This window comes from Artemia sp. Qi Xiang Cuo, chromosome 18 (assembly GCF_049724085.1).
Source record: "Artemia sp. Qi Xiang Cuo chromosome 18, ASM4972408v1, whole genome shotgun sequence".
Classification (NCBI taxonomy): Eukaryota; Metazoa; Arthropoda; class Branchiopoda; order Anostraca; family Artemiidae; genus Artemia; species Artemia sp. Qi Xiang Cuo.
The window spans coordinates 8,869,432-8,893,437 of record NC_142811.1 but is presented as its reverse complement, the minus strand read 5'-3'; the positions used below and the strand labels follow the sequence as shown (position 1 = coordinate 8,893,437).

Below are 24,006 nucleotides of genomic sequence, written 5' to 3'. Positions count from 1 at the left end.
CTTTCATTAAGGTTCTCTTTTTGTATTGGCAAATACATTAATTGAAAATAAAACTAGACTTCCAGCCTTCTTTTCCATAACCTCATGGGCTTTTAGAGGGCAATGATGATCATGAAGCAGTAATTGGGACTTGTGTAGTTCATCTGCCTGTGCTCTGAGTGCCTTTTGGTAGTCATTTTGTCACTTTTTTTAGTTGGGAAATAACTAAAGTCACTTTTTTTTGGAAGCATCGTTGTGGCCAACCCCGGGGATAAGGGAGAACTGGAGTTTCATGATGTGACTCTGCTGGAGACATGGAATCTGTCCCAGTGAGCTTGGTGAAAGATTTGTTTTGTGGCAAAGATGACCTGGGTGCACATCGATGATCATCTGCACTGTATTGTGAACAGGTGTTTTCTGTTCCTTCTAATCAATGATCCCTCTTCTGTTTCCACTGTATATGATCTTGGCTGCCGTGAATAAGCAACAACCATTGCTGGATTTAAAACACCTTGCAGGGAAGTTGAATGTAAACAGAATCACCAACTTTAAGAGGAGCTAGAGTTTTGGCTTATTTCTTGTAATGACGCTTTTGCTCTTGTTGCATTCTTTCACAACTTCTAAGAAATACTTCAACAGGTAATACTTTCTTCTTTAGATGATTGAATGTGCCTGGTGGTGTTGATTGCAACTGCTGACTCATAAGGAGGTAAGCTGGGGAAGTACAGCTATCTACAGGCATATTCCTATACTCCAGTAATCCTAGGTAGGTCATCACCATTTTCAGATGCCTTTGTCATTAGGTTCTTATCAGTCTGACTGATTTCTCAATTATGCAATTTGACTATGGGTAGATTGGAATAGATTTGATGTGGATAGATCTCCAGGCTTCTGCTAATCTTTGGAATTCTGCTAAGGAGTACTACAGGCCATTATCTGATATGAATGTCAATGGTGTGCCATATCTAGAAAAGTGAGTTTTCTACTTACTAATTGCTGCATTTAAATTTAAGCTGCTCAGGTTATCAACTTTAAATTTATTTTATTATTTTACCTTTAGCCAAGATTAAAGAAAAAAAATTACATCAAGAGTTTGAACAAACTTTGTCATTGAACTCTCTCCAAAAAAAACCAAAAGTTCATTATTTTGTAGGTGACCTGAAAGTTAATTACTTTGTATAAATATGTTAGTTTCAATTTTATTGCTTTAGTATTTCTACTGATGACAATCACTGTATATGTGATTGAAATATCTAAACTTATGCACCTGTTTTCACTGTCTAAATAAATGGCTGTATCCCCATTTGAAATTTTATTTGTTCATTAAACTCAGACAGAACTTCAGGCTGCAACTGAATGTATCTTTTTTGGAAATTTCACTGATGATCATGTTTTGAGTGGAAAAGTTAGGTATGAACTTTCCCAGGTAATTCAGTATTCCTAAGAGGATGAAGAGCCCTTCTTGGGTCTGGGGACTGGGCATTTGATTGATTGCTTTTGTCATTTGATTTTGTTCAAAGTAACTGACATTGCATACCAAACTTGCATTTTTTTCCTTATTAAACTTAACTCTCTTCTGCAGTGCACATTCTAGGAGAGCTTTCAGTCTCTCATTGTGCTCTTGCTTCACCCAAATACCTGGATGTCATCAATTATAACTTTGAACCCACTTAGCCCTTCAAATAATTCTTCCATTCTGCTCTGAAACTTGTCTTGGGGTCAAGTTATGCCAAATGGCATTATCTGCAGCCACTATCCACCAGATGTCATCATCTGGTGAAAATGTCAGTTTCACCATGGAGTTTTGATGTTACTTCTTCTATTGTATGGCTGCTTTATGCATTTGTTTAAGGTTAGTGAATCTATGCATAATTGCACACTTCCATCTCTTTTCTCTATCATTGTATTGGCTCAATCTGTGGGTTCAGCAACCTTTTTTATTATACTATCCCTCTCCATAAATAATTTCTAAGACCACACTGGCTATACAGGACGTATGAAGTTAAGAGAGGAAAGGAAATAATAAAGGATAAATAAAACCAAAAAAGGGTGAGAAAACGAGGATTTTGTCAGCCAGTGGTAAAATATGGAGACGGAAAACCTGCAAATATTTCGACAAGGACCTCCGCCAGATCTCAAGGACCTTTTAGCACTGAGCACGACTTGGCGGAGGTCCTTGTCGAAATACTTGCTGGTTTTTTGTCTTCATATTTTACCACTGGCTGACAAAATCCTCGTTTTCTCACCCTGTTTTGGTTTTATTTATCATTTATTATTTCCTTTCCTCTCTTAGCTTCATATATCCCTCTCCATAAGTGACAGCTCCAACAGCAGTTTACTTTTCAGTGCTTCAGGAACTCTTTGGGTAGGATATGCAGTTGGTACCTATCCATTCTTCTGATGTATGGTGTATTCACCCTCCAGACAACCAATACCATCAAAGACTGTTTTGTGCTGATTTTGTATATAGCCTAGTTGTTGGATTTGCTTTGAGTCAATATATAAGACAAGCTTTATCAGTTCCAAATCGATGGTTGACCTGTAGCCAATGATGGGGGCTGATGATGAGTCAACAATACAGAATTTGTGGATCACAGCTTTGCTGGACTTGTGCTACAAGGTGAATTGCAAACTCCAAAAACTGGTATCTTGGACCCACAATTGCTCTTGAGTCTTTTGACTAGTTGGGTGGAGCTTTGGTTTAAGGTTGAACTGATCAAAGATTGATTTAGGAATGATATTAGCCCATGCACTTGTATCTAGCTTGAAACAAACAGGAAGCTGGTTTTTTGTTATGAGGGTAACAATTGCTTCATCCTTCTTTTGATTCTGATTAATTACAAATGAGAATACTGTATCATCTTCTTCTGGGATTGTGCCTGTTTCTTCGATTTCTTCACCTATCATATTCACAATCTTGCTCCAACTGACTTTTGCAAAATGATTTGGCTTTTTGCACTGGAATTAAATTTTTCCTTTGGCTGGGTAAACATGTTCAGCTGAATATGCTCCACCAGTAAATTAGCATTCTTTACTTCTTGGGGTATTGCTTATGAATTCTCTCTGACTTTGGAAGTAACTTTGGGGTGACCTGCATGTAACACCATCTATTTCTTGTTTGATAGGTATAGATTTACTTCTGCTTAATGACTTTAACTAACCCTGGGTTGTTTTGTGGGTTCTACATTTTTTTTTACAGCATTTTCTAAAGTCAACGAACCCTCTTCAGCCAGGAGCCTCTCCCTGACTGCCTGGTTTCTTATTCCGCAGACAATTTGATCACAAATCATCTTATTGGGTTCCTTGTAAAAGCAAGGTTTGGCTAATGTTTATAAATCAGTAATGTACTTTTCCACACTTTTGCCTTCTAACTGGTTATGCTTTTAAAAAAGTACCTAGCAAAGAGGGTGTTTTTCTTTGGAGTGGTAAATTTCTGGAACTGTGCTATGAGAGGCTATATTTTGTGGGCATTACCATCCTCAAATTGAATGGTATTAAAGATTTTTCTGTCCTTTTCTCCTGTCCAAATTAGAAGGTAAGCGCACATAGACTTTTCAGTTTTCCCAGACAGAGGTCCAATAACATTAGTTGTGCATGTTGCTTCAATTGATTCGTTTCCTCTGCAAGGGAACTAGAGTCCCAATTTATTGTTGGCTGTTTAACATCCGTGGTAATAGAAAGATCCCACCTCTGACACCATGCAATATTTGTTTTGGATAAGATTTAGTGACCCGGCTACCCACACAATTAAATAACATATATGCAAGGCACTAGCATACAATAAGCACAAGCATAGCAGGATGCTGGAACTGGGAAATTATTTTATATCCCAAAGTTATATCCAGTTATTAAAAGCAGTGATCCTTATTCCAAATAATGAAGGGGTTGATGAGTTGTTCTGTGTTTTTGAGAGAACTAGTTCATTTATTCATATTCTACTTGCATGGTTTTTACCTGGAGTAGTTATTGTATGTATTGTTGGTTTCTTTTTTCTCTGTTTGTTCTCTTTTGATTTTTATTCTTTTTTTCTTTTATGCTTGATCAAATTCTTCTCCTTTTATAATGATGAGGATGTCTTGTTGAATGCATGGAAAATCTTAGTTCAACTGTCCATCTCCATTGTTTTGTTCCTACTGGCCAAGGATATGAACTATTGGGTCAATTCCCAATGTTATATTATTCAGCTTGAGCTCATCAAAAGCTTTGGACAAAGTTACAAGATGAAGGTGGATGCAACTAGTTCTTTGTGAGAGTTCAACCTGTCAACACCTCTCTAAGTTCAAAGCTACAGTGAATGTGACCTTTTGTCCAAATGGCAAAACAAAAACAATACTGTCCAGAATGCAGACTACGAGTTACTTCTAACTCAATCAAATGTGCAAATTGTGACTCTTGGTTCCACGCAGGGGCCGAAAAGTGTGCCAGGATAGACATTACTAATTGGAGTAACTCCTGGATGTGCCTTGGCTGCTCCACTAAATCCTAGGTAAACATTACTTCTTCTCCGGGTCTTTCTGTACCCAATTCTGGCTTCCCTCGAACGCCTCGTACCCCAGTTGAAAGAAAAAGAATTCTTAGCATCCTATGTGACCTAAGCAGTCTTACTCCTTATCATGACCCTCCACACAGCCAGCTTTCTGTTTCAACAGAAAAATCAACTAAGCCCAAGGAGGCTAGTTCAGTTGGTCCTACAATTGTCCTTGCCCCACCCCAGTACCAACTTCTTGAAGTTCTTCCCGAAGGCCCAATGCATGTATCATGCCAAACCACTGAATGCAGCGTGGATAAATATGTTCAAACGGACAGCGTCACGACATCCCCCTCATCACAAGCAGATTTTATAGAAACTTTGACTTTAAAAGAAAAGCTAACGGATGTGTTAATGCTAATTAGAGATTTTTTTGTCAATTTATGAAAATGATTCAAGCAGTCAACTTACAAATTATTCCATCACAAAGAAGGTAAATAACGCCTTAGATTCGCAACGTCAAAAAAATGGATTGTCCCCAAGCTCAATGAATATTAATACAGGAAGCAGAGGATTAAGTTCAATCATTTTAGCCACTACCAGCGATATAAACCCAAGTTCAGAAACTGTACCTGACCCCAATATCACCTCCGTTCAATCTAATTATAATCCTGACCTTGAGAACTCAAATCAGAGATTACAAAATTTGTATTAAAAGTAATGAAGTAACTAATAAAAAGGATTTCTCTACAAATAATCGCAAATGGGCTAACATAATTTTGGCAGGTATTTGCAAATTATGTGATAAATGTCATTTTGGACATGATGGTGCTCCAAGCAAGCTGCAGGAAAAAAGTATTCCTGATAATAGTGCTATAAAAAATTGCAAGTTTTTTAAGCAAGGAGATTGTAAATTAGCTCCAAAGCGCCCCTGTAATCATGGATCTATTACCCGTAACTTCAAAAGACAAAATGAAGCTAGTCCAAGAGTTTGTTCTCGATTTTTATATAACAAGTGCGACCAAAAGAAGTGCTCGTTATTGCACTTATGTTGTTTTTACCTCACTGGCAAGTGTACTAAAACAAAGTGTAATTTTGACCGCGTTCCTTTATGTAAGTTAGCATCAAGTGGGTGTTGTTTCGGGTGTGATAGCCTGCATATTACGTCCCCCCTTCCTTTTTGCGAAATAAATCGAGCTGCAAACAAAAAAAGGGCACAAACTTGGGCAGTCCCAGCTGTTACCAGTCAAGGATTCAACACTGGAAAGCCCCTTTTTTTAGGCAGCACTACGGACCTCATTTCTCCCTCATTAATTACCCCTCACTAACTACCTCCCTATCCTTTACAAAGAAACATGCCCCAGGCGTCCTCTGCTCAAAACACCCCTCCAACCCGAAATTTTACTCACGACCAGTCAAACCATCATCACAGACGTTACTGCACCAAAACCCTCCCACAATCTTCTCTTACTCATATCCCTCCCAGTCACAAGCCCCCTTGCATACCCTACCCGCTCCATGTGCCAAATATGCTGTTGACTGGTTCTGGCCTCCATCCGTCATTTGTCAAAGCAAATTCAACCTCCCTCCTCCCAGAAAGTTCCCACCCCACTTCCATTTCCCAGCACCTTCTTACCTTCCCATCTCCCCCTTTCCTCCCTACCAAAAATCCTCCCTATTCAACTACTTCTTACCCTATATCCACGAAACCCCGCCTCCGACCCATTTGTTTTACCCCGCGTGCCCACCCTACCAGTGTGACTCAGGTCTGAGACCTTTTGCATTTAATAATTGTCTTGTATTAAATCCTAATTGTTCGCACTTCCCGACAACTGAAAACAAGTCGCACCTTCCTCATCATGCTTCGTCTGTATCCTCGCCCTTCCTTCCACCTCCAAATCCCCAAGGTAAATCCTTCTCTTACCCTACTTCTCTGCAGCATCATAATATTAAATTGAAACCCCACCCAGAAAATTCTCAAACACACCAAGTATCCAATCGGTTTGTTTTTCCTAAACTTTTAGTTACTAATGCTGAAAGTCTTAATTTTGAAAATCTTACCGAACTCGAGGTGCTTTCAGAATCAAATCTAATCGATATTATAGTTATTACGGAAGTACAGTCCCATGACCCAGGGTCTCTGTGCCTGACAAATTATACGGAGTTTATGAAACTCCGTCCTTTAGACCACCCACTTGGAAAAAAAGGTGGTGGTGTTTTGTTCTTTACTAAGAGTAACCTTTACCCAATGCTTATTCGAGTCACTAGTTTCTCTGAGTATGATGAAATCCTCTGGCTAAGTATTAAACCAAAAGTTCTTCCTTATCCATTTAATATTATTGCAATAGCTGTTTTCTATTACTCCCCAAATCAAAATATCGAGTCAAAACGTAAATTCATCCAGCAATTGCAGACAAGTGCTGATTTTGTTATTTCTAAATGCCCCAATGCTGGTCTTTTTTTTGTTGGCGATGCAATTGACATTAAAACGGATTATTTTTGCTCCTCACTTAAATTTAAGCAAATTGTTGAAATACCAACGACTCGGGGAAATATCTCTCTTGATGTTATTTTAACTAATATGTATAATTTTTACAACCCTCCCTCAGCTTTGTCTCCATTAGGTTGGAGTTATCATCTTTCGATCCTTTTATCCCCCTCCTTAAATTTTAAGCATTCTTTCTTAATAACTTATGGCAGTTATCGCCCTCTTCAAAATTCTGTTCTTCTTTCTTTTGGTATGTGGCTGAATACTGAAGATTGGTCCGATGTTTATAGTTTAAAATATATTAATGAGAAAATGACTATGTTCCACAAAAATCTAATCGATATATATCATACTTATTTTCCTGAAAAAAAAATTAAAAAGTGCTCCAGTGATAAATTCTTTATTAACCCAACTATAAAAACGCTAATTAGAACCAAATTGAAGCTTTTCAAAAATGGTAAACAAGATGAAGCCAATAAACTAAGAAAATCAATTAAAAGAGAAATTCGCAAATTGGCACTATCGTACTACAAAAATAAGATAGAAGTATTGTTCACTAATAAACCAAAAAACTGGTATTCTGAGGTTAAAAAGCTATGTGGCAGGAGGTTTGAACAGCTTAACTTCAATCTACCCGAGTCCCCTGATATTACTGCCAATAATCTCATTAAATTCCTCGCTTCCATTATCCAGAGCCTTCCACCACTGTCTGACCAATTACCATCAGGTGCCCTTTCCCCTTCTTTACCCACTGTTTCCCCGTCTGAGATAGAAAGAAGAATTCAAAAACTAAGAAAGACAAGTATTTGTCCTTTGCATATCCCTTTTCCTCTTATTAGTGCCTTCGGTGATTTCTTGTCTAAGCCCTTGTCTTTCCTGTTTAACAAAATTACCGAGTCTGGGCAAATGCCTGCAATTTGGAAACAGGGTTTCATAACCCCTTTGAAAAAGAAAAACGGAAAGCCTGGTTTTGAAGGCGTTCGGCCTATAACTCTTACTCCTATTTTCTTGAAACTTTATGAAGGATTACATGTAGATTGGCTAAAGGAAAAAAATCCTACCTCTTACTGACTTGAAACAATTTGGGAACCTAAAATCCACCTCTACTTCCCATCACCTCGTTTCTCTTATTGATCACATCGGGAAAACCCTTGAAAAGCCTAATTTCTGACTAAATTTAATTTCCATTGACCTTCAGAAAGCATTCGACCTTGTTAACCACAATATTTTAATTGAGAAACTTGTCAATGAGTTCAATATTGATTCCTTACTGGTGAAATTAGTTGCCTCCTTCTTAACAAATAGATCGCAAGTTGTCAAATACCAAAACCATTATTCAAATCCTCTCCCTGTCCACAATGGCGTACCCCAAGGTACTCTCCTAGGTCCCCTCCTTTTTTCAGTAATGATCAACAGCCTCGCAAAGGAATTTTCTGACCGATGGAAATTTGTTGATGACCTAACGGTTGTTGAAACTTGCTTCAGAAATTTAATAAGTGACCCTATGAGTATCCTAATTGAAATTGTAGACGAAGCATTGGACTTAGACGTGACATTAAGTGCCTCTAAGTCCATGTTAATGCCCATTTGTTTCCTCAAATCCTCGCCCTATTTTCTTAATCCTATCCCTCCTGATATTTCCGTGTCCTCATTTAAACTACTTGGCGTCACAATTTCTTCCAATTTAAAGTGGGATATCCACGTTAAAGACATCATCCATAGAGCTAATGTGTCTATTGCCCTCCTTAAGCTCCTAAATAAATTCAGCGTCCCCCCTTCCCTGTCCTTACGAATTTACGCGTCTTTTGTCCGCCCGCATCTAGAATATACTTGTCCAGTTTGGCACCCTGGTATCTCCCGCGCAGAATCGGAAAAAACCGAATCAATTCAAAAAAGGGCCTTGCGAATAATTTTCAAAGAAGGCAATTTGCCATACTCTCTGCTCCTAAAAAAAGCTAGTCTGAAAACCCTGGAGCAAAGGAGGGTTTCGTTGTGCCTCCATTTTGCACAAAATGCCATAACCAACCTTCGGACGGCAAGTATTTTCCCCAAACGTCACTCCCCATCCAGATTACGGCCGCCTAGAGCTGTTTCTGAGCCCATCCCTACTTTGTCCCCCATTCGCTGCGTTACTTCCAGATACGAGATAACTTTTATCCCCTTCATTACAGAAAAAATAAATAAAATGTAGCAGTAGTTTCTTCCCCCCCCCCCCTCTTTTTTGTTTATTAGCTGATGGTACTGCCCAGGTTCTTGCACTCATTTGCTTGCCCCCCTTTTTTTTTACCTTTTTTTATTGTTTTTAACTCTTTTATTGATTTACTGTAGTTGAATTATTGACATTTTCTTAGTATCCCTTTTAATTTAATTGCATTTATGTCTGGCTCTAAGTTTAGTTTGACCAGTTTTTAAAGCATTTATGTCTCGCTCTAAGTTTAGTTTGACCAGTTTTTATCTTATTAATTTTTTAATTGACTTTTTACAGTTTTAATTATTGACTTTTAAATGATTGTTCATTATGGTTTTATCTATTTTATTGTTGTTCTTTGCATTTTTAGTTTAACCATTTATTTTGTCGACTCCAAAGTCCGAATTCGGCCCTTTGTGGGCTTGTGATAGCGATTTTTTTGAAATAAATATCTTATCTTTGGCTATACCAAGATGCGAGTAAGATAATTTAATGCCATGATTGCACACCAACCCAAGTGATATTTATAGAGGCCTTGTATAAAACTACAATGTACCATATATCATTACTTTATAGATATTACTTCTTCTTTAATGTAGACTCAAACTCATGAAGAGGATCAAAGAAAATAAATAAGAAAGAAGATTTACATGCCTCTCAATACTTAAGCCTCTAGTATCCACTAGCATTGTACAATTTTCTCCTCAAATTCTTTACAAGTTAAAACACTGTTTAACTTAGGAACTAACAATACTTGACAATTAGGCTAGCTTAGAAACTGTTTTAAGGTGTAGTCTGCAGCAATTTCAATTCTTTAAAAGTTACATGTATCAAAAGTTTCATAAATATGCTTTCTTTTTGAACAAGTAATAAAGCATTTATTTTTTTTTATAAAGGTTTGCACTAAAACTTCTCAAGAACAAGGAAATTATTGAGAACAACTTTAAGTTCTCTTAAATCCCCCATATTTTGGCAGATAATATTTGCATGGTGAATGGTTCCTTTTTAACTCTTGCCTAGGACCTTGTTTCGCTTAGTCTGAACTTCATTTATACCTTTGCCCAAGACTGCCAAAAAGGCAGATTGACTTCTAACTAGGCATATGCTTTCTTACAGGCTCTCTGAATTATTGTATGCCCTTGATGATAAAAGTACCAGCTGTATCCCTACACCTCAAAAATGCATTTTGAACGAAACATCTGAAGTGCAGATGGAAGATGTGTCTCAGGATAGAACATTTATTCTTTCAAAGTGCTACTTTGACCTCAAGGAATATGACAGGTAATTTAATGTAAAGGATGGACCATCTAGCCTTTGAATTTGACATGGTCTTAAAAATGAATTAAAAATTTTTCAAAATTATGAGTTTATGAGAAATTTTGGATATTTTCATTTAAAAAGGAAGCAAAATATTATTCCAATGGCGGCCATGCTGTCCAATCAACCCAACTTTTCAGTGCATTTTCTATTGTTTGGGGTCTAGCTGCATGAAGGGCAGCTTTGATCTTAGTATTTCAAGGCCTGAATCTTCTCTTGATGGTTAGCATAACACATATCCCCATAAAACTTCCAATAGAATGAAATCATAGTTCCAAGGGCTCCCCTCAAAAATAACGAACAAGATGAAATCCCAGCCTCCTAGAAGGCTTGGTGGCCAATTGAACAATATTTCACGTGATTATTGGATTTACAAAAACTTTGCAAAAACATCAATGGATAGGTTGGCTGTGGGGTAAGTGGCCCTGTCTTAATGAAAACAAATGTCATGTATGTCACACAAAAATTCTCTTCAATTCTTGGTAGCAAAAAAAAATATTGTAGGATAACATGATTGTGTTTGCTATTGGCATTAGTGGTGGCTCCTTGCTCCTTTCTAAAGAAGAATGGTCCAACAATGCTTCCAGACTAACAATGAGTCTATGATGCAGCCGAATTGATTTCCGGTAGGGAGTTATTAGTCTTTTTTTTAACAGTAGCTCCATTGTAACTGAACCCCTAACAACTGAACCCCTGTAATTGAACCACAGTGCAACTGAACCAACGTACAACTGAACCACCGTGCAATTGAACCACCATGCAGCTGAACCCTCGTGTAAGTGAACCCCCGTGCAACTGAACCCTCGTGCTACTGAACACTCATGCAACTGAACCCCCTTTAACTGAACCCTCGTGCAACTCAAGCCCCATGCAACTCAACCCTATTTAACTAAACCCCTGTGTAAATGGACCACCATGTAACTGAACCCCCGTGCAAGTGAACGACCGTACAACTGAACCACCGTACAACTGAACCACCGTGAAACTGAACCACCTTGCAACTGAACCCTCGTGCAACTCAACTACCGTACTTACATTGGGTAAAACACAAGTTGGAATCCTTACATGTTCAAACTTGTTGGAATTGTTTGCTTTTTTAAGTCTTTATATAAATTACTGTCGAGATGATTTAAAAAAATGCTCTGTTTTTTTGTCACAAAAACAAAGAAAATTGGACGTCAAACTCTTAAATCCAGGTTTATTTCTCTTTTTTATGTCTGTTAATGGGGGTTCCCTTCACCCTGTCACTTTCTACGGGTCTAAGCGTTTACCCCCTCCCCGCGGAAAATTTCCCCTCCTCCACCCACGGAAACCCCATCACCTGGAAAATACCCCCCGCGTGGAAATTATGGTTTTCAAAATTTAAAAATATTCTTTGAGTCGTGTTATTTTTTAGTTTAATTGAGAAGTTATAAGGGAAGTGGAAAAAAAGAATTTATGTGTAAATCTTCCCCCCCCCCCCCTCCGTGCAAATACTTTCTTCTCATGAAAGATCCTCCAGAAAACCCCCACACAAAAAATTTCCGTATGTTTCCCAATGACAAATACTATCTGTAAGCAATAGACAAATAAAAAAAACTTAAAAAGGATTTGGAACTTCTGCAATGGGGTTATCTGATTGTTTTTTAGCTAGAAAGAGAGGGAAATACCTTAAAGGGTGCATTTTGATGCCAAAACATCTCAGCTCTCATTGAGGCTTCAAATAAATACAGAATTAGCTCTAAGGGAGAGAGGACAGGAGGATGGTGGTAGAAATTGTTTTATAATCCCCAGGCATTTCTAGTCTTTTTTTGTAAGATGAAAATGATTGGAGACTAACCCACCGCAAGAAGTATTTTTTTCGGGGGGGGGGAGATTTTAGTAGAGATGCCATAATATCTCCCACGATTACACCACCCCTTCGAATCCCAATCCGGACACTTTTTTAAAACTCCCACGATTACACCACCCCTTCGAATCCCAATCTGGACACTTTTTCTTAAAACTCCAGGGGGGACTCCATATATGGGCATAGAGTCATTAGGGAGAATGGGGTCAATGACCTCTTTCTCCAGGTGTGTTTTTGGCACGCCCTCAGCGAATGTCAATGTTGTTATTGTTTCCGATGCAAAATGCCAAGGTCAATGTTGTTGTTGTTTTGAACAGAGTCATTAGGGAGAACACGTGGTTAATGGGGTCAATGTTGTTGTTGTTGTTGTAAGTGCACGCTCGAGGCAGATGTTATGATCCGGAAATAGTATTTGTTATTGTTATTCGAGCCAGATGTTATGAGGTTCCCGGAAACAGTTAATTAATGTCTGACAGATGACGTCAGGTTAATTAATGTCCTAGCATTTCCAAAGAGAATTGTCACCGAGAAACAGTTAGATCACACATGATGTCATGATTGATTGATTGACACAAAAGGGGAATTAATTTGTTGTTCTATAGAGAATTGATTCACGAAAGGGGAATTAATTTGGAGTTCTAACAAGAGAATCGTTTCCGAGGCAGATGTTTTGATCTTAGCGCGCGAAAAGGTTTCCAAATAATTTGAAATGCATTAGCACAGAGATGCCAAACAAAAGGAACATGCTGAAATTCCGTTTGGGGGGTAATTTTGGCGAAACCGTTTTAGCTATTTTATGGAATTATTTCGGCGAAACACTTAGAGACATTTTAAAATATGATTTTTGAAGAGATTTTGGAGGAGGTTTTGAGTGTGGTCGTTATAATACACAAGTTTCAATTGAACAGTGTTGTGAGGTCCTCTACCCCAACCCAACGGGCCCCGATTGCCCTACCCCAACCCCGAAGGAAGCCACCGGTCTTCAAAGGTCCACTGGGCTCCCAAAGGGCCCCCGGCTCTCAAGGTTCCCCCAGACCCCCCCCCCGGGGCCCAAAGGGCCCCTCCCCCCTTTGGCCCCCCAAAGGAGCCCTTCTCCTCCATCTCCTCCTCCTCCTCCTCCTCACATCCCCTCCTCCCCCTCCCCTACTCCCCCTCCTCCTCCTCCTCCTCCTCCTCCCCTCCTCCCCTCCCCTTCCCTCCCCTATTTCTTATACTTTTTTTTGTGCACTGAGACACAGAACGACCCCCTCCCCCGGCCCCTCCCCCTCCAAAGGTCTGAGTTTTCAAAGTTCATTTTGAATTTCTTTCGTTGAAATGCGAGAGTTGGAATATTTCAGTAGTGTTTCGTTGTGGTTTACATTGACACAGTTACATTTTCTTGATTTTTCAAAGTTCATTTTGAATTTTTTTCGTTGGAATGCAAGAGTTGGAATTTTTCAGTAGTGTTTGGTTGTGGTTTACCTTGCCACAGTTACATTTTCTTGATTTTTCAAAGTTCATTTTGAATTTCTTTCGTTGAAATGCAAGAGTTGGAATATTTCAGTAGTGTTTGGTTGTGGTTTACCTTGTCACAGTTACATTTTCTTGATTTTTCAAAGTTCATTTTGAATTTATTTCACTAAAATGCAAGAGTTGGAATATTTCATTAGTGTTTGGTTGTGGTTTACCTTGTCACAGTTACATTTTCTTGATTTTTCAAAGTTCATATTTGAATTATTTTTGTTGAAATGCAATAGTTGGAATATTTCAGTAGTGTTTGGTTGTGGTTTACCTTGTCACAGTTACATTTTCTTAATTTTTCAAAGTTCATTTCGAATTTCTTTAGTTGAAATGCAAGAGTTGGAATATTTAAATTGTGTTTGGTTGTGTTTACCTTGTAACAGTTGAATTTTCTTTATTTTTCAAAGTTCATTTGAATTTCTGTCATTGAAATGCAAGAGTTGGAATATTTCAGTAGTGTGCTGTTGTAGTTTACCTTGTCAGAGTTACATATTCTTGATTTTTCAAAGTTCATTTTGATTTTATTTTCGTTGAAATGCAAGAGTTGGAATATTTCAGTAGTGTTTGGTCGTGGTTTACCTTGTCACAATTACATTCTCCTGATTTTTAAAAGTTCATTTTGAATTTCTTTCGTTGAAATGCAAGAGTTGGAATATTTCAGTAGTGTTTCGTTGTGGTTTACCATTTCACAGATACAATTTCTTGATTTTACAAAGTTCATTTTGAATTACTTTCGTTGAAATGCAATAGTTGGAATATTTCAGTAGTGTTTCGTTGTGGTTTGCCTTGTCACAGTTACATTTTCTTGATTTTTCAAAGTTCATTTTGAAATTCCTTAGTTGAAATACAAGAGTTGGAATATATCAGTAGTGTTTGGTTGTGGTTTACCTTGTCACACTTACATTTTCTTAATTTTTCAAAGTTCATTTTGAATTTCTTTCGTTGAAATGCAAGAGTTGGAATATTTCAGTAGTATTTCGTTGTGGTTTACCTTGTCACAGTTACATTTTCTTGATTTTTCAAAGTTCATTTTGAATTTCTTTCATTGGAATGTAAGAGTTGGAATATTTCAGTAGTGTTTGGTTTTGGTTTACCTAGTCACATTTACATTTACTTGATTTTTCAAATTTCGTTTGAATTTATTTGGTTGAAATGCAAGAGTTGGAATATTTAAGTAGTGTTTGGTTGTGGTTTACCTTGTCACACTTACATTTTCTTGTTTTTTCAAAGTTCATTTTGAATTTCTTTCGTTGAAATGCAAGAGTTGGAATATTTTAGTAGTATTTGGTTGTAGTTTACCTTGTCACAGTTACTTTTTCTTAATTTTTCAATGTTCATTTTGAATTTCCTTCGTTGAAATGCAAGAGTTGGAATATTTCACTAGTGTTTGGTAGTGGTTTGCCTTGTCACAGTTACATTTTCTTGATTTTTAAAAGTTAATTTTGAATTTTTTCGTTGAAATGCAAGAGCTGGAATATTTCAGTAGTGTTTGGTTGTGGTTTACCTTGTCACAGTTACATTTTCTTGATTTTTCAAAGTTCATTTTAAATTTCATTCGTTGAAATGCAAGAGTTGAAAAATATTTTAGTAGTGTTTGGTTGTGGTTCACCCTGTCACAGTTACATTTTCTTGATTTTTCAAAGTTCATTTTGAATTTCTTTCATTGAAATGTAAGAGTTGGAATATTTCAGTAGTGCTTGGTTGTGGTTTACCTAGTCATAGTTACATTTTCTTGATTTTTGAAAGTTCATTTGAATTTCTTTCGTTGAAATGCAAGAGTTGGAATATTTCAGTAGTGTTTGGTTGTGGTTTACCTTGTCACACTTACATTTTCTTGATTTTTCAAAGTTCATTTTGAATTTCTTTCGTTGAAATGCAAGAGTTGGAATATTTTAGTAGTGTTTGGTTGTGGTTTACCTTGTCACAGTTACATTTTCTTAAATTTTCAAAGTTCATTTTGAATTTCTTTCGTTGAAATGGAAGAGCTGGAATATTCCACTAGTGTTTGGTGGTGGTTTACCGTGTCACAGTCACATTTTCTTGATTTTTCAAAGTTCTTTTCGAATTTCTTTCTTTGAAATGCAAGAGTTGGAAGATTTCAGTAGTGTTTGATTCTGGTTTGCATTGTCACATTTACATTATCTTAATTTTTCTAAGTTCATTTTGATTTACTTTCTTTTTTATGCACGATTTGTAATATTTTATTAGTGTTTGGTTGTGGTTTACCTTGTCACAGTTACATTCTCATGATTTTTCAAAGTTCATTTTGAATTTCTTTCATTGAAATGCAAGAGTTGGAATATTTCAGTTGTGTTTCGTTGTGGTTTACCTTGTCTCAGTTACATTTTCATAATTTTTCAAAGTTCATTTTGAATTTCTTTCTTTGAAATGCAAGAGTTGGAATATTTAAGTAGTGATTGGTTTTGGTTTACCTTGTCACAGATACATTTTCCTGATTTTTCAAAGTTCATTTTGAATTTTTTTTCGTTGAAATACAAGAGTTGGAATATTTCACTAGTGTTTCGTTGTGGTTTACCTTGTCACAGTTACATTTTCATAATTTTTCAAAGTTCATTTGAATTTCTTTCGTTGAAATGCAAGAGTTAGAATATTTCAGTAAAGTTTCGTGGTGGTTTGCCTTATCACAGTTACATTTTCTTGATTTTTCAAAGTTCATTTTGAATTTCTTTTGTTGAAATCCAAGAGTTGGAATATTTCAGTAGTGTTTCGTTGTGGTTTACCTTGTCATAGTTACATTTTCTTGATTTTTCAAAGTTCATTTTGAATTTTTTTCATTGAAATGTAAGAGTTGGAATATTTCAGTAGTGTTTGGTTGTGGTTTACCTAGTCACAGTTCCATTTTCTTGATTTTTTAAAGTTCATTTGAATTTACTTAGTTGAAATGCAAGAGTTAGAATATTTAAGTAGTGTTTGGTTTTGGTTTACCTTGTCACACTTACATTTTCTTGATTTTTCAAAGTTCATTTTGAATTTCTTTCGTTGAAATGCAAGAGTTGGAATATTTCAGTAGTGTTTCGTTGTGGTTTACCATGTCACAGTTACATTTTCTTAATTTTTCAAAGTTCATTTTGAATTTCTTTCGTTGAAATGCAAGAGTTGGAATCTTTCAGTAGTGTTTCGTTGTGGTTTACCTTGTCACAGTTACTTTTTCCTGATCTTTCAAAGTTCATTTTGAATTTCTTTAGTTGAAATTCAAGAGTTGGAATATTTCAGTAGTGTGCTGTTGTAGTTTACCTTGTCAGAGTTACATTTTCCTGATTTTTCAAAGTTAATTTTGATTTTATTTTCGTTGAAATGCAAGAGTTGGAATATTTCAGTAGTGTTTGGTTGTGGTTTGCCTTGTCACAGTTACATTTTCTTGATTTTTCAAAGTTCATTTTGAATTTATTTCGTTGAAATGCAAGAGTTGGAATATTTCAGTAGTGTTTCGTTGTGGTTTACCATGTCACAGTTACATTTTCCTGATTTTACAAAGTTCATTTTGAATTACTTTCGTTGAAATGCAAGAGTTGGAATATTTCAGTAGTGTTTCGTTGTGGTTTGCCTTGTCACAGATACATTTTCTTGATTTTTCAAAGTTCATTTTGAAATTCCTTTGTTGAAATCAAAGAGTTGGAATATTTCAGTAGTGTTTGGTTGTGGTTTACCTTGTCACAGTTACATTTTCTTGATTTTTCAAAGTTCATTTTGAATTTCTTTCGTTGAAATGCAAGAGTTGGAATATTTCAGTAGTGTTTCGTTGTGGTTTACCTTGTCACAGTTACATTTTCTTGATTTTTCAAAGTTCATTTTGAATTTATTTCATTGAAATGTAAGAGTTGGAATATTTAAGTAGTGTTTGGTTGTGGTTTACCTAGTCACATTTACATTTTCTTTATTTTTAAAAGTTCATTTTAATTTATTTCGTTGAAATGCAAGAGTTGGAATATTTCAGTAGTGTTTGGTTGTGGTTTACCTTGTCACACTTACATTTTCTTGATTTTTCAAAGTTCATTTTGAATTTCTTTCTTTGATATGCATGAGTTGGAATATTTTAGTATTATTTGGTTGTAGTTTACCTTGTCACAGTTACATTTTCTTAATTTTTCAAAGTTCATCTTGATTTTCTTTCATTGAAATGCAAGAGTTGGAATATTTCAGTAGTGTTTGGTAGTGGTTTGACTTGTCAGATATAGATTTTCTTTATTTTACACTTTTCGTTCTTAATAGGTTCCTTGAAATGAAAGAGCTGAAATATTTCAGTAGTGTTTAATTGTGGTTTAACTTGTCACAGTTACATTTTATAGATTTTTCAAAGTTCATTTTGAATTTCCTTCGTTGAAATGTAAGAGTTGGAAAATATTTTAGTAGTGTTTGGTTGTGGTTCACCCTGTCACAGTTACATTGTCTTGATTTTTCAATGTTCATTTGTATTTCTTTCATTGAAATGCAAGTGTTGTAATATTTCAGCTGTGCTTGGTTGTGGTTCACATATTCACAGTTACGTTTTCTTGATTTTTGAAAGTAAATATTTATTTATTTAGTTTAATTTAACCAGTTTGACTATTTCAGTAGTGTTTGGTTGTTGTTTACCTTGTCACAGTTACATTTTCTTTATTTTTCAAAGTTCATTTTGAATTTCTTTCGTTGAAATGCAAGAGTTGGAATATTTCAGTAGTGTTTGGTTGTGGTTTACCTTGTCACAGTTACATTTTCTTAAATTTGCAAAGTTCATTTTGAATTTCTTTCGTTGAAATGGAAGAGCTGGAATATTCCACTAGTGTTTGGTAGTGGTTTACCGTGTCACAGTTACATTTTCTTGATTTTTCAAAGTTCATTTCGAATTTCTTTCGTTGAAATGCAAGAGTTGGAATATTTCAGTAGTGTTTGGTTGTGGTTTACCTTGTCACAGTTACATTGTACTGATTTTTCAAGTTTCATTTTGATTTTCTTTTATTGAAATGCAAGAGTTAGACTATTTGAGTAGTGTTTGGTTGTGGTTTACCGTGTCACACTTACATTCTCATGATTTTTCAAAGTTCATTGTGAATTTCTTTCATTGAAATGCAAGAGTTGGAATATTTCAGTTGTGTTTCGTTGTGGTTTACCTTGTCACAGTTACATTTTCTTCATTTTTCAAAGTTCATTTTGAATTTCTTTATTTTAAATGCAAGAGTTGGAATATTTAAGTAGTGTTTGGTTGTGGTTTACCTTGTCACAGTTACATTTTCCTGATTTTTAAAAGTTCATTTTGAATTTTTTTTCGTTGAAATGAAAGAGTTGGAATATTTTAGTAGTGTTTGGTTGTGGTTTACATTGTCACAGTTACATTTTCATAATTTTTCAAAGTTCATTTGAATTTCTTTCGTTGAAATGCAAGAGTTGGAATATTTCAGTAAAGTTTCGTTGTGGTTTGCCTTGTCACAGTTACATTTTCTTGATTTTCAAAGTTCATTTTGAATTTCTTTTGTTGAAATCCAAGAGTTGGAATATTTCAGTAGTGTTTCGTTGTGGTTTACCTTGTCACAGTTACATTTTCTTGATTTTTCAAAGTTCATTTTGAATTTCTTACATTGAAATGTAAGAGTTGGAATATTTCAGTAGTGTTTGGTTGTGGTTTACCTTGTCACAGTTACATTTTATTGATTTGTCAATTTTAATTTGAATTTCTTTCGTTTAAATGCAAGAGTTATAATATTTCATAATGGTTTTGCTTTTGTTTAACTTGCCACGCTTACATTTTTTGGATTTTTCAAAGTTAATTTTTAATTTCTGTAGTTGTAATGAAAGAGTTGGAATATTTTATTAGTGTTTGGTTGTGGTTTACCTTGTCACAGTTACATTTTCGTAATTTTTCAAAGTTTATTTTGAATTCCCTTCGTTGAAATGCAAGAGTTAGAATATTTCACTAGTTTTTGGTTGCGGTTTGCCTTGTCAGAGTTACATTTTATTGATTTTTCAAAGTTCATTTTGAATTTTTTCGTTGAAATTCAAGAGTTGGAATATTTAAGTAGTGTTTGGTTGTGGTTTACCTTGTCAGAGTCACATTTTCTTGATTTTTCAAAGTTCATTTTGAATTTCCTTCGTTGAAATGCAAGTGTTGGAATTTTTCAGTAGTGTTGGGTTGTGGTTTACATAGTCACAGTTACATTTTCTTGATTTTTCAAAGTTCATTTTGAATTTCTTTCATTGAAATGTAAGAGTTGGAATATTTCATTAGTGTTTGGTTGTGGTTTACCTAGTCACAGTTACATTTTCTTGATTTTTCAAAGTTGATTTTGAATTTCTTACGTTGAAATGCAAGAGTTGGAATATTTCAGTAGTGTTTGGTTGTGGTTTACCTAGTCACAGTTACATTTTCTTGATTTTCCAAAGTTTATTTTGACTTTATTTCGTTGAAATGCAAGAGTTGGAATATTTTAGTAGTGTTTGGTTGTGGTTCACCTTGTCACAGTTACATTTTCTTAATTTTTAAAAGTTCATTTTGAATTTCATTCTTTGAAATGCAAGAGTTGGAATATTTCACTAGTGTTTGGTAGTGGTTTACCTTGTCACAGTTACATTTTCCTGATTTTTCAAAGTTCATTTTGAATTTCTTTCGTTGAAATGCAAGAGTTGGAATATTTTAGTAGTGTTTGGTTGTGGTTTACCTTGTCAGAGTTGCATTTTCTTGATTTTTCAAAGTTCATTTTGAACTTCATTCTTTGAAATGCAAGAGTTGGAATATTTCAGTTGTGTTTGGTTGTGGTTTACCTTGTCACAGTTACATTTTCTTGATTTTTCAATGTTCATTTTTAATTTATTTAGTTTAAATGCAAGAGTTGGAATATTTCGGTAGTGTTTGGTTGTGGATTACCTTGTCACAGTTACATTTTCTTGATTTTTCAAAGTTCATTTTGAATTTCATTCGTTGAAATGCAAGGGTTGGAATATTTCAGTAGTGTTGGGTTGTGGTTTACCTAGTCACAGTTACATTTTCTTGATTTTTCAAAGTTCATTTTGAATTTCTTTCATTGAAATGTAAGAGTTGGAATATTTCAGTAGTGTTTGGTTGTGGTTTACCTAGTCACAGTTACATTTTCTTGATTTTTCAAAGTTCATTTTGAATTTCTTACGTTGAAATGCAAGAGTTGGAATATTTCAGTAGTGTTTCGTTGTGGTTTACCTTGTCACAGTTACATTTTCTTGATTTTTCAAAGTTCATTTTGAATTTCTTTCGTTGAAATGCATGAGTTGGAATATTTTAGTAGTGTTTGGTTGTGCTTTACCTTGTCACAGTTACATTTTCTTAATTTTGCAAACTTCATTTTGAATTTCCTTCTTTGAAATGCAAGAGTTGGAATATTTCACTAGTGTTTGGTAGTGTTTTACCTTGTCACAGTTACATTTTCATGATTTTTCAAAGTTCATTTTGAATTTCTTTCGTTGAAATGCAAGAGTTGGAATATTTCAGTAGTGTTTGGTTGTGGTTTACCTTGTCAGAGTTACATTTTCTTGATTTTTCAAAGTTCATTTTGAAATTCCTTCGTTGAAATGCAAGAGTTGGAATATTTCAGTTGTGTTTAGTTGTGGTTTACCTTGTCACAGTTACATTTTCTTGATTTTTCAAAGTTAATTTTTAATTTATTTCGTTGAATTGCAAGAGTTGGAATATTTCGGTAGTGTTTGGTTGTGTTTTACCTTGTCACAGTTACATTTTCCTGATTTTTCAAAGTTCATTTTGAATTTCTTTCGTTGAAATGCAAGAGCTGGAATATTTCAGTAGTGTTTGGTTGTGGTTTACCGTGTCACAGTCACATTTTCTTGATTTTTCAAAGTTCATTTCGAATTTTTTTCGTTGAAATGCAAGAGTTGGAATATTTCAGTAGTGTTTGGTTGGGGTTTACCTTGTCACAGTTACATTTTCCTGATTTTTCAAAGTTCATTTTTAATTTCTATCATTGAAATGCAAGAGTTGGAATATTTCAGTAGTGTTTGGTTGTGGTTTACCTTGTCACAGTTACATTTTCTTGATTTTTCAAAGTTTATTTTGAATTTTTTTCGTTGAAATGCAAGAGTCGGAATATTTCAGTAGTGTTTGGTTGTGGTTTACCTTGTCAGAGTTACATTCTCGCGATTTTTCAAAGTTAATTTTGAATTTCTTTCGTTGAAATTCAAGAGTTGGAATATTTCAGTAGTGTTTGGTTGTGGTTCACCTTGTCACAGTTACATTTTCTTGATTTTTCAAAGTTCATTTTGAACTTCTTTCGTTGAAATGCAAGAGTTGGAATATTTCAATAGAGTTTGGTTGTGGTTTACCTTTGTCATGGTTACATTTTCTTAATTTTTCAAAGTTCATTTTGAATTTCTTTCATTGAAATGCAAGAGTTGGAATATTTCAGTAGTGTTTGGTTGTGGTTTACCTTGTCACAGTTACATTTTCTTGATTTTTCAAAGTTTATTTTGAATTTTTTTCTTTGAAATGCAAGAGTTGTAATATTTCAGTAGTGTTTGATTATGGTTTACTTTGTCAGAGTTACATTCTCTAGATTTTTAAAACTTCATTTTGAATTTATTTCGTTGAAATTCAAGAGTTGGAATATTTCAGTAGTGTTTGGTTGAGGTTAACCTTGTCACAGTCACATTTTGTTGATTTTTCAATGTTCATTTTGAACTTCTTTCGTTGAAATGCAAGAGTTGGAATATTTCAGTAGAGTTTGATTGTGGTTTACCTTTGTCATGGTTACATTTTCTAAATTTTTCAAAGTTCATTTTGAATTTCCTTTGTTGAAATGCAAGAGTTGGAATATTTCAGTAGTGTTTGCTTGTGGTTTACCTTGTCACAGTTACATTTTCTTGATTTTTCAAAGTTCATCTGAATTTATTTCCTTGAAATTTAAGATTTGGAATATTTCAGTAGTGTTTGGCTGTGGTTTACCTTATAACAGTTACATTTTCTTGATTTCTCAAAGTTCATTTTGAATTTATTTCATTGAAATGCAAGAGTTGGAATATTTCATTAGTGTTTGGTTGTTGTTTACCTTGTCACAGTTACATTTTCTTGATTTTTAAAAGTTCATTTTGAATTTCTTTCATTGAAATGCAAGAGTTGGAATATTTCAGTAGTATTTGGTTGTGGTTTACCATGTCACAGTTACATTTTCTTAATTTATCAAAGTTCATTTTGAATTTCTTTCGTTGAAATGCAAGAGTTGGAATATTTCAGAATTGTTTGGTTGTGGTTTACCTTGTCACACTTACATTTTCATGATTTTTCCAAGTTCATTTTGAATTTCTTTCGTTGAAATGCAAGAGTTGGAATATTTCAGTAGTATTTGGTTGTGGTTTACCATGTCACAGTTACATTTTCTTAATTTTTCAAAGTTCATTTTGAATGTCTTTCGTTGAAATGCAAGAGTTGGAATATTTCAGTAGTGTTTGGTTGTGGTTTACCTTGTCACAGCTACATTTTCTTGATTTTTCCAAGTTCATTTTGAATTTCTTTCGTTGAAATGCAAGAGTTGGAATATTTCAGTAGTGTTTGGATGTGGTTTACCATGTCACACTTACATTTTCTTGATTTTTCAAAGTTCATTTTGAATTTCTTTCGTTGAAAAGCAAGAGTTGGAATATTTCAGTAGTGTTTGCTTGTGGCTTACCTTGCCACAGTTACACTTTCTTGATTTTTCAAAGTTCATTTTGAATTTCTTTTGTTGAAATGCAAGAGTTGGAATATTTCAGTAGTGTTTGCTAGTGGTTTACCATGTCACAGTTACATTTTCTTGATTTTTCAAAGTTCATCTGAATTTCTTTCCTTGAAATCCTTCCCCCTCCAAACTCATAATTTCTAGGAACGTATTTTCATCATATTTAAATATTTACCTACGTACGCATCACTTAGGTTAGATTAGAGACGGACAAAAAGTTAGGTGTATGGTTAGGTTAGGTTAGATTATGTTAGGTTAGGTTAATTTAGGTTAGACTAGGTTAGCCTACGTACGCGCGCGTACGTAGGCTAACCTAGTCTAACCTAAATTAACCTAACATAACCTAACCTAACCATACACCTAACTTTTTGTCCGTCTCTAATCTAATCTAACCTAAGTGATGCGTACGTAGGTAAATATTTAAATATGATGAAAATACGTTCCTAGAAATTATGAGTTTGGAGGGGGGAAGGATTTCAAGGAAAGAAATTCAGATGAACTTTGAAAAATCAAGAAAATGTAACTGTGACATGGTAAACCACTAGCAAACAC

The 24,006-nt window shown here is 35.0% G+C and overlaps 1 protein-coding gene across 3 annotated transcripts in view; it reads left to right on the top strand.

The window, feature by feature from the left end:
* The window catches only part of Cdc23 (cell division cycle protein 23), a 118,754-nt gene that overhangs the window by 20,068 nt on the left and 74,680 nt on the right, over positions 1 to 24,006 (top strand). For all 3 annotated transcript variants that reach the window (XM_089104485.1, XM_089104484.1, XM_089104486.1), the window contains exon 2: positions 10,240 to 10,404. In XM_089104485.1, the coding sequence (XP_088960611.1) occupies positions 10,334 to 10,404 (71 nt within the window). In that variant the 5' untranslated portion in view covers positions 10,240 to 10,333. The remainder of the gene's footprint in view (positions 1 to 10,239; positions 10,405 to 24,006) is intronic.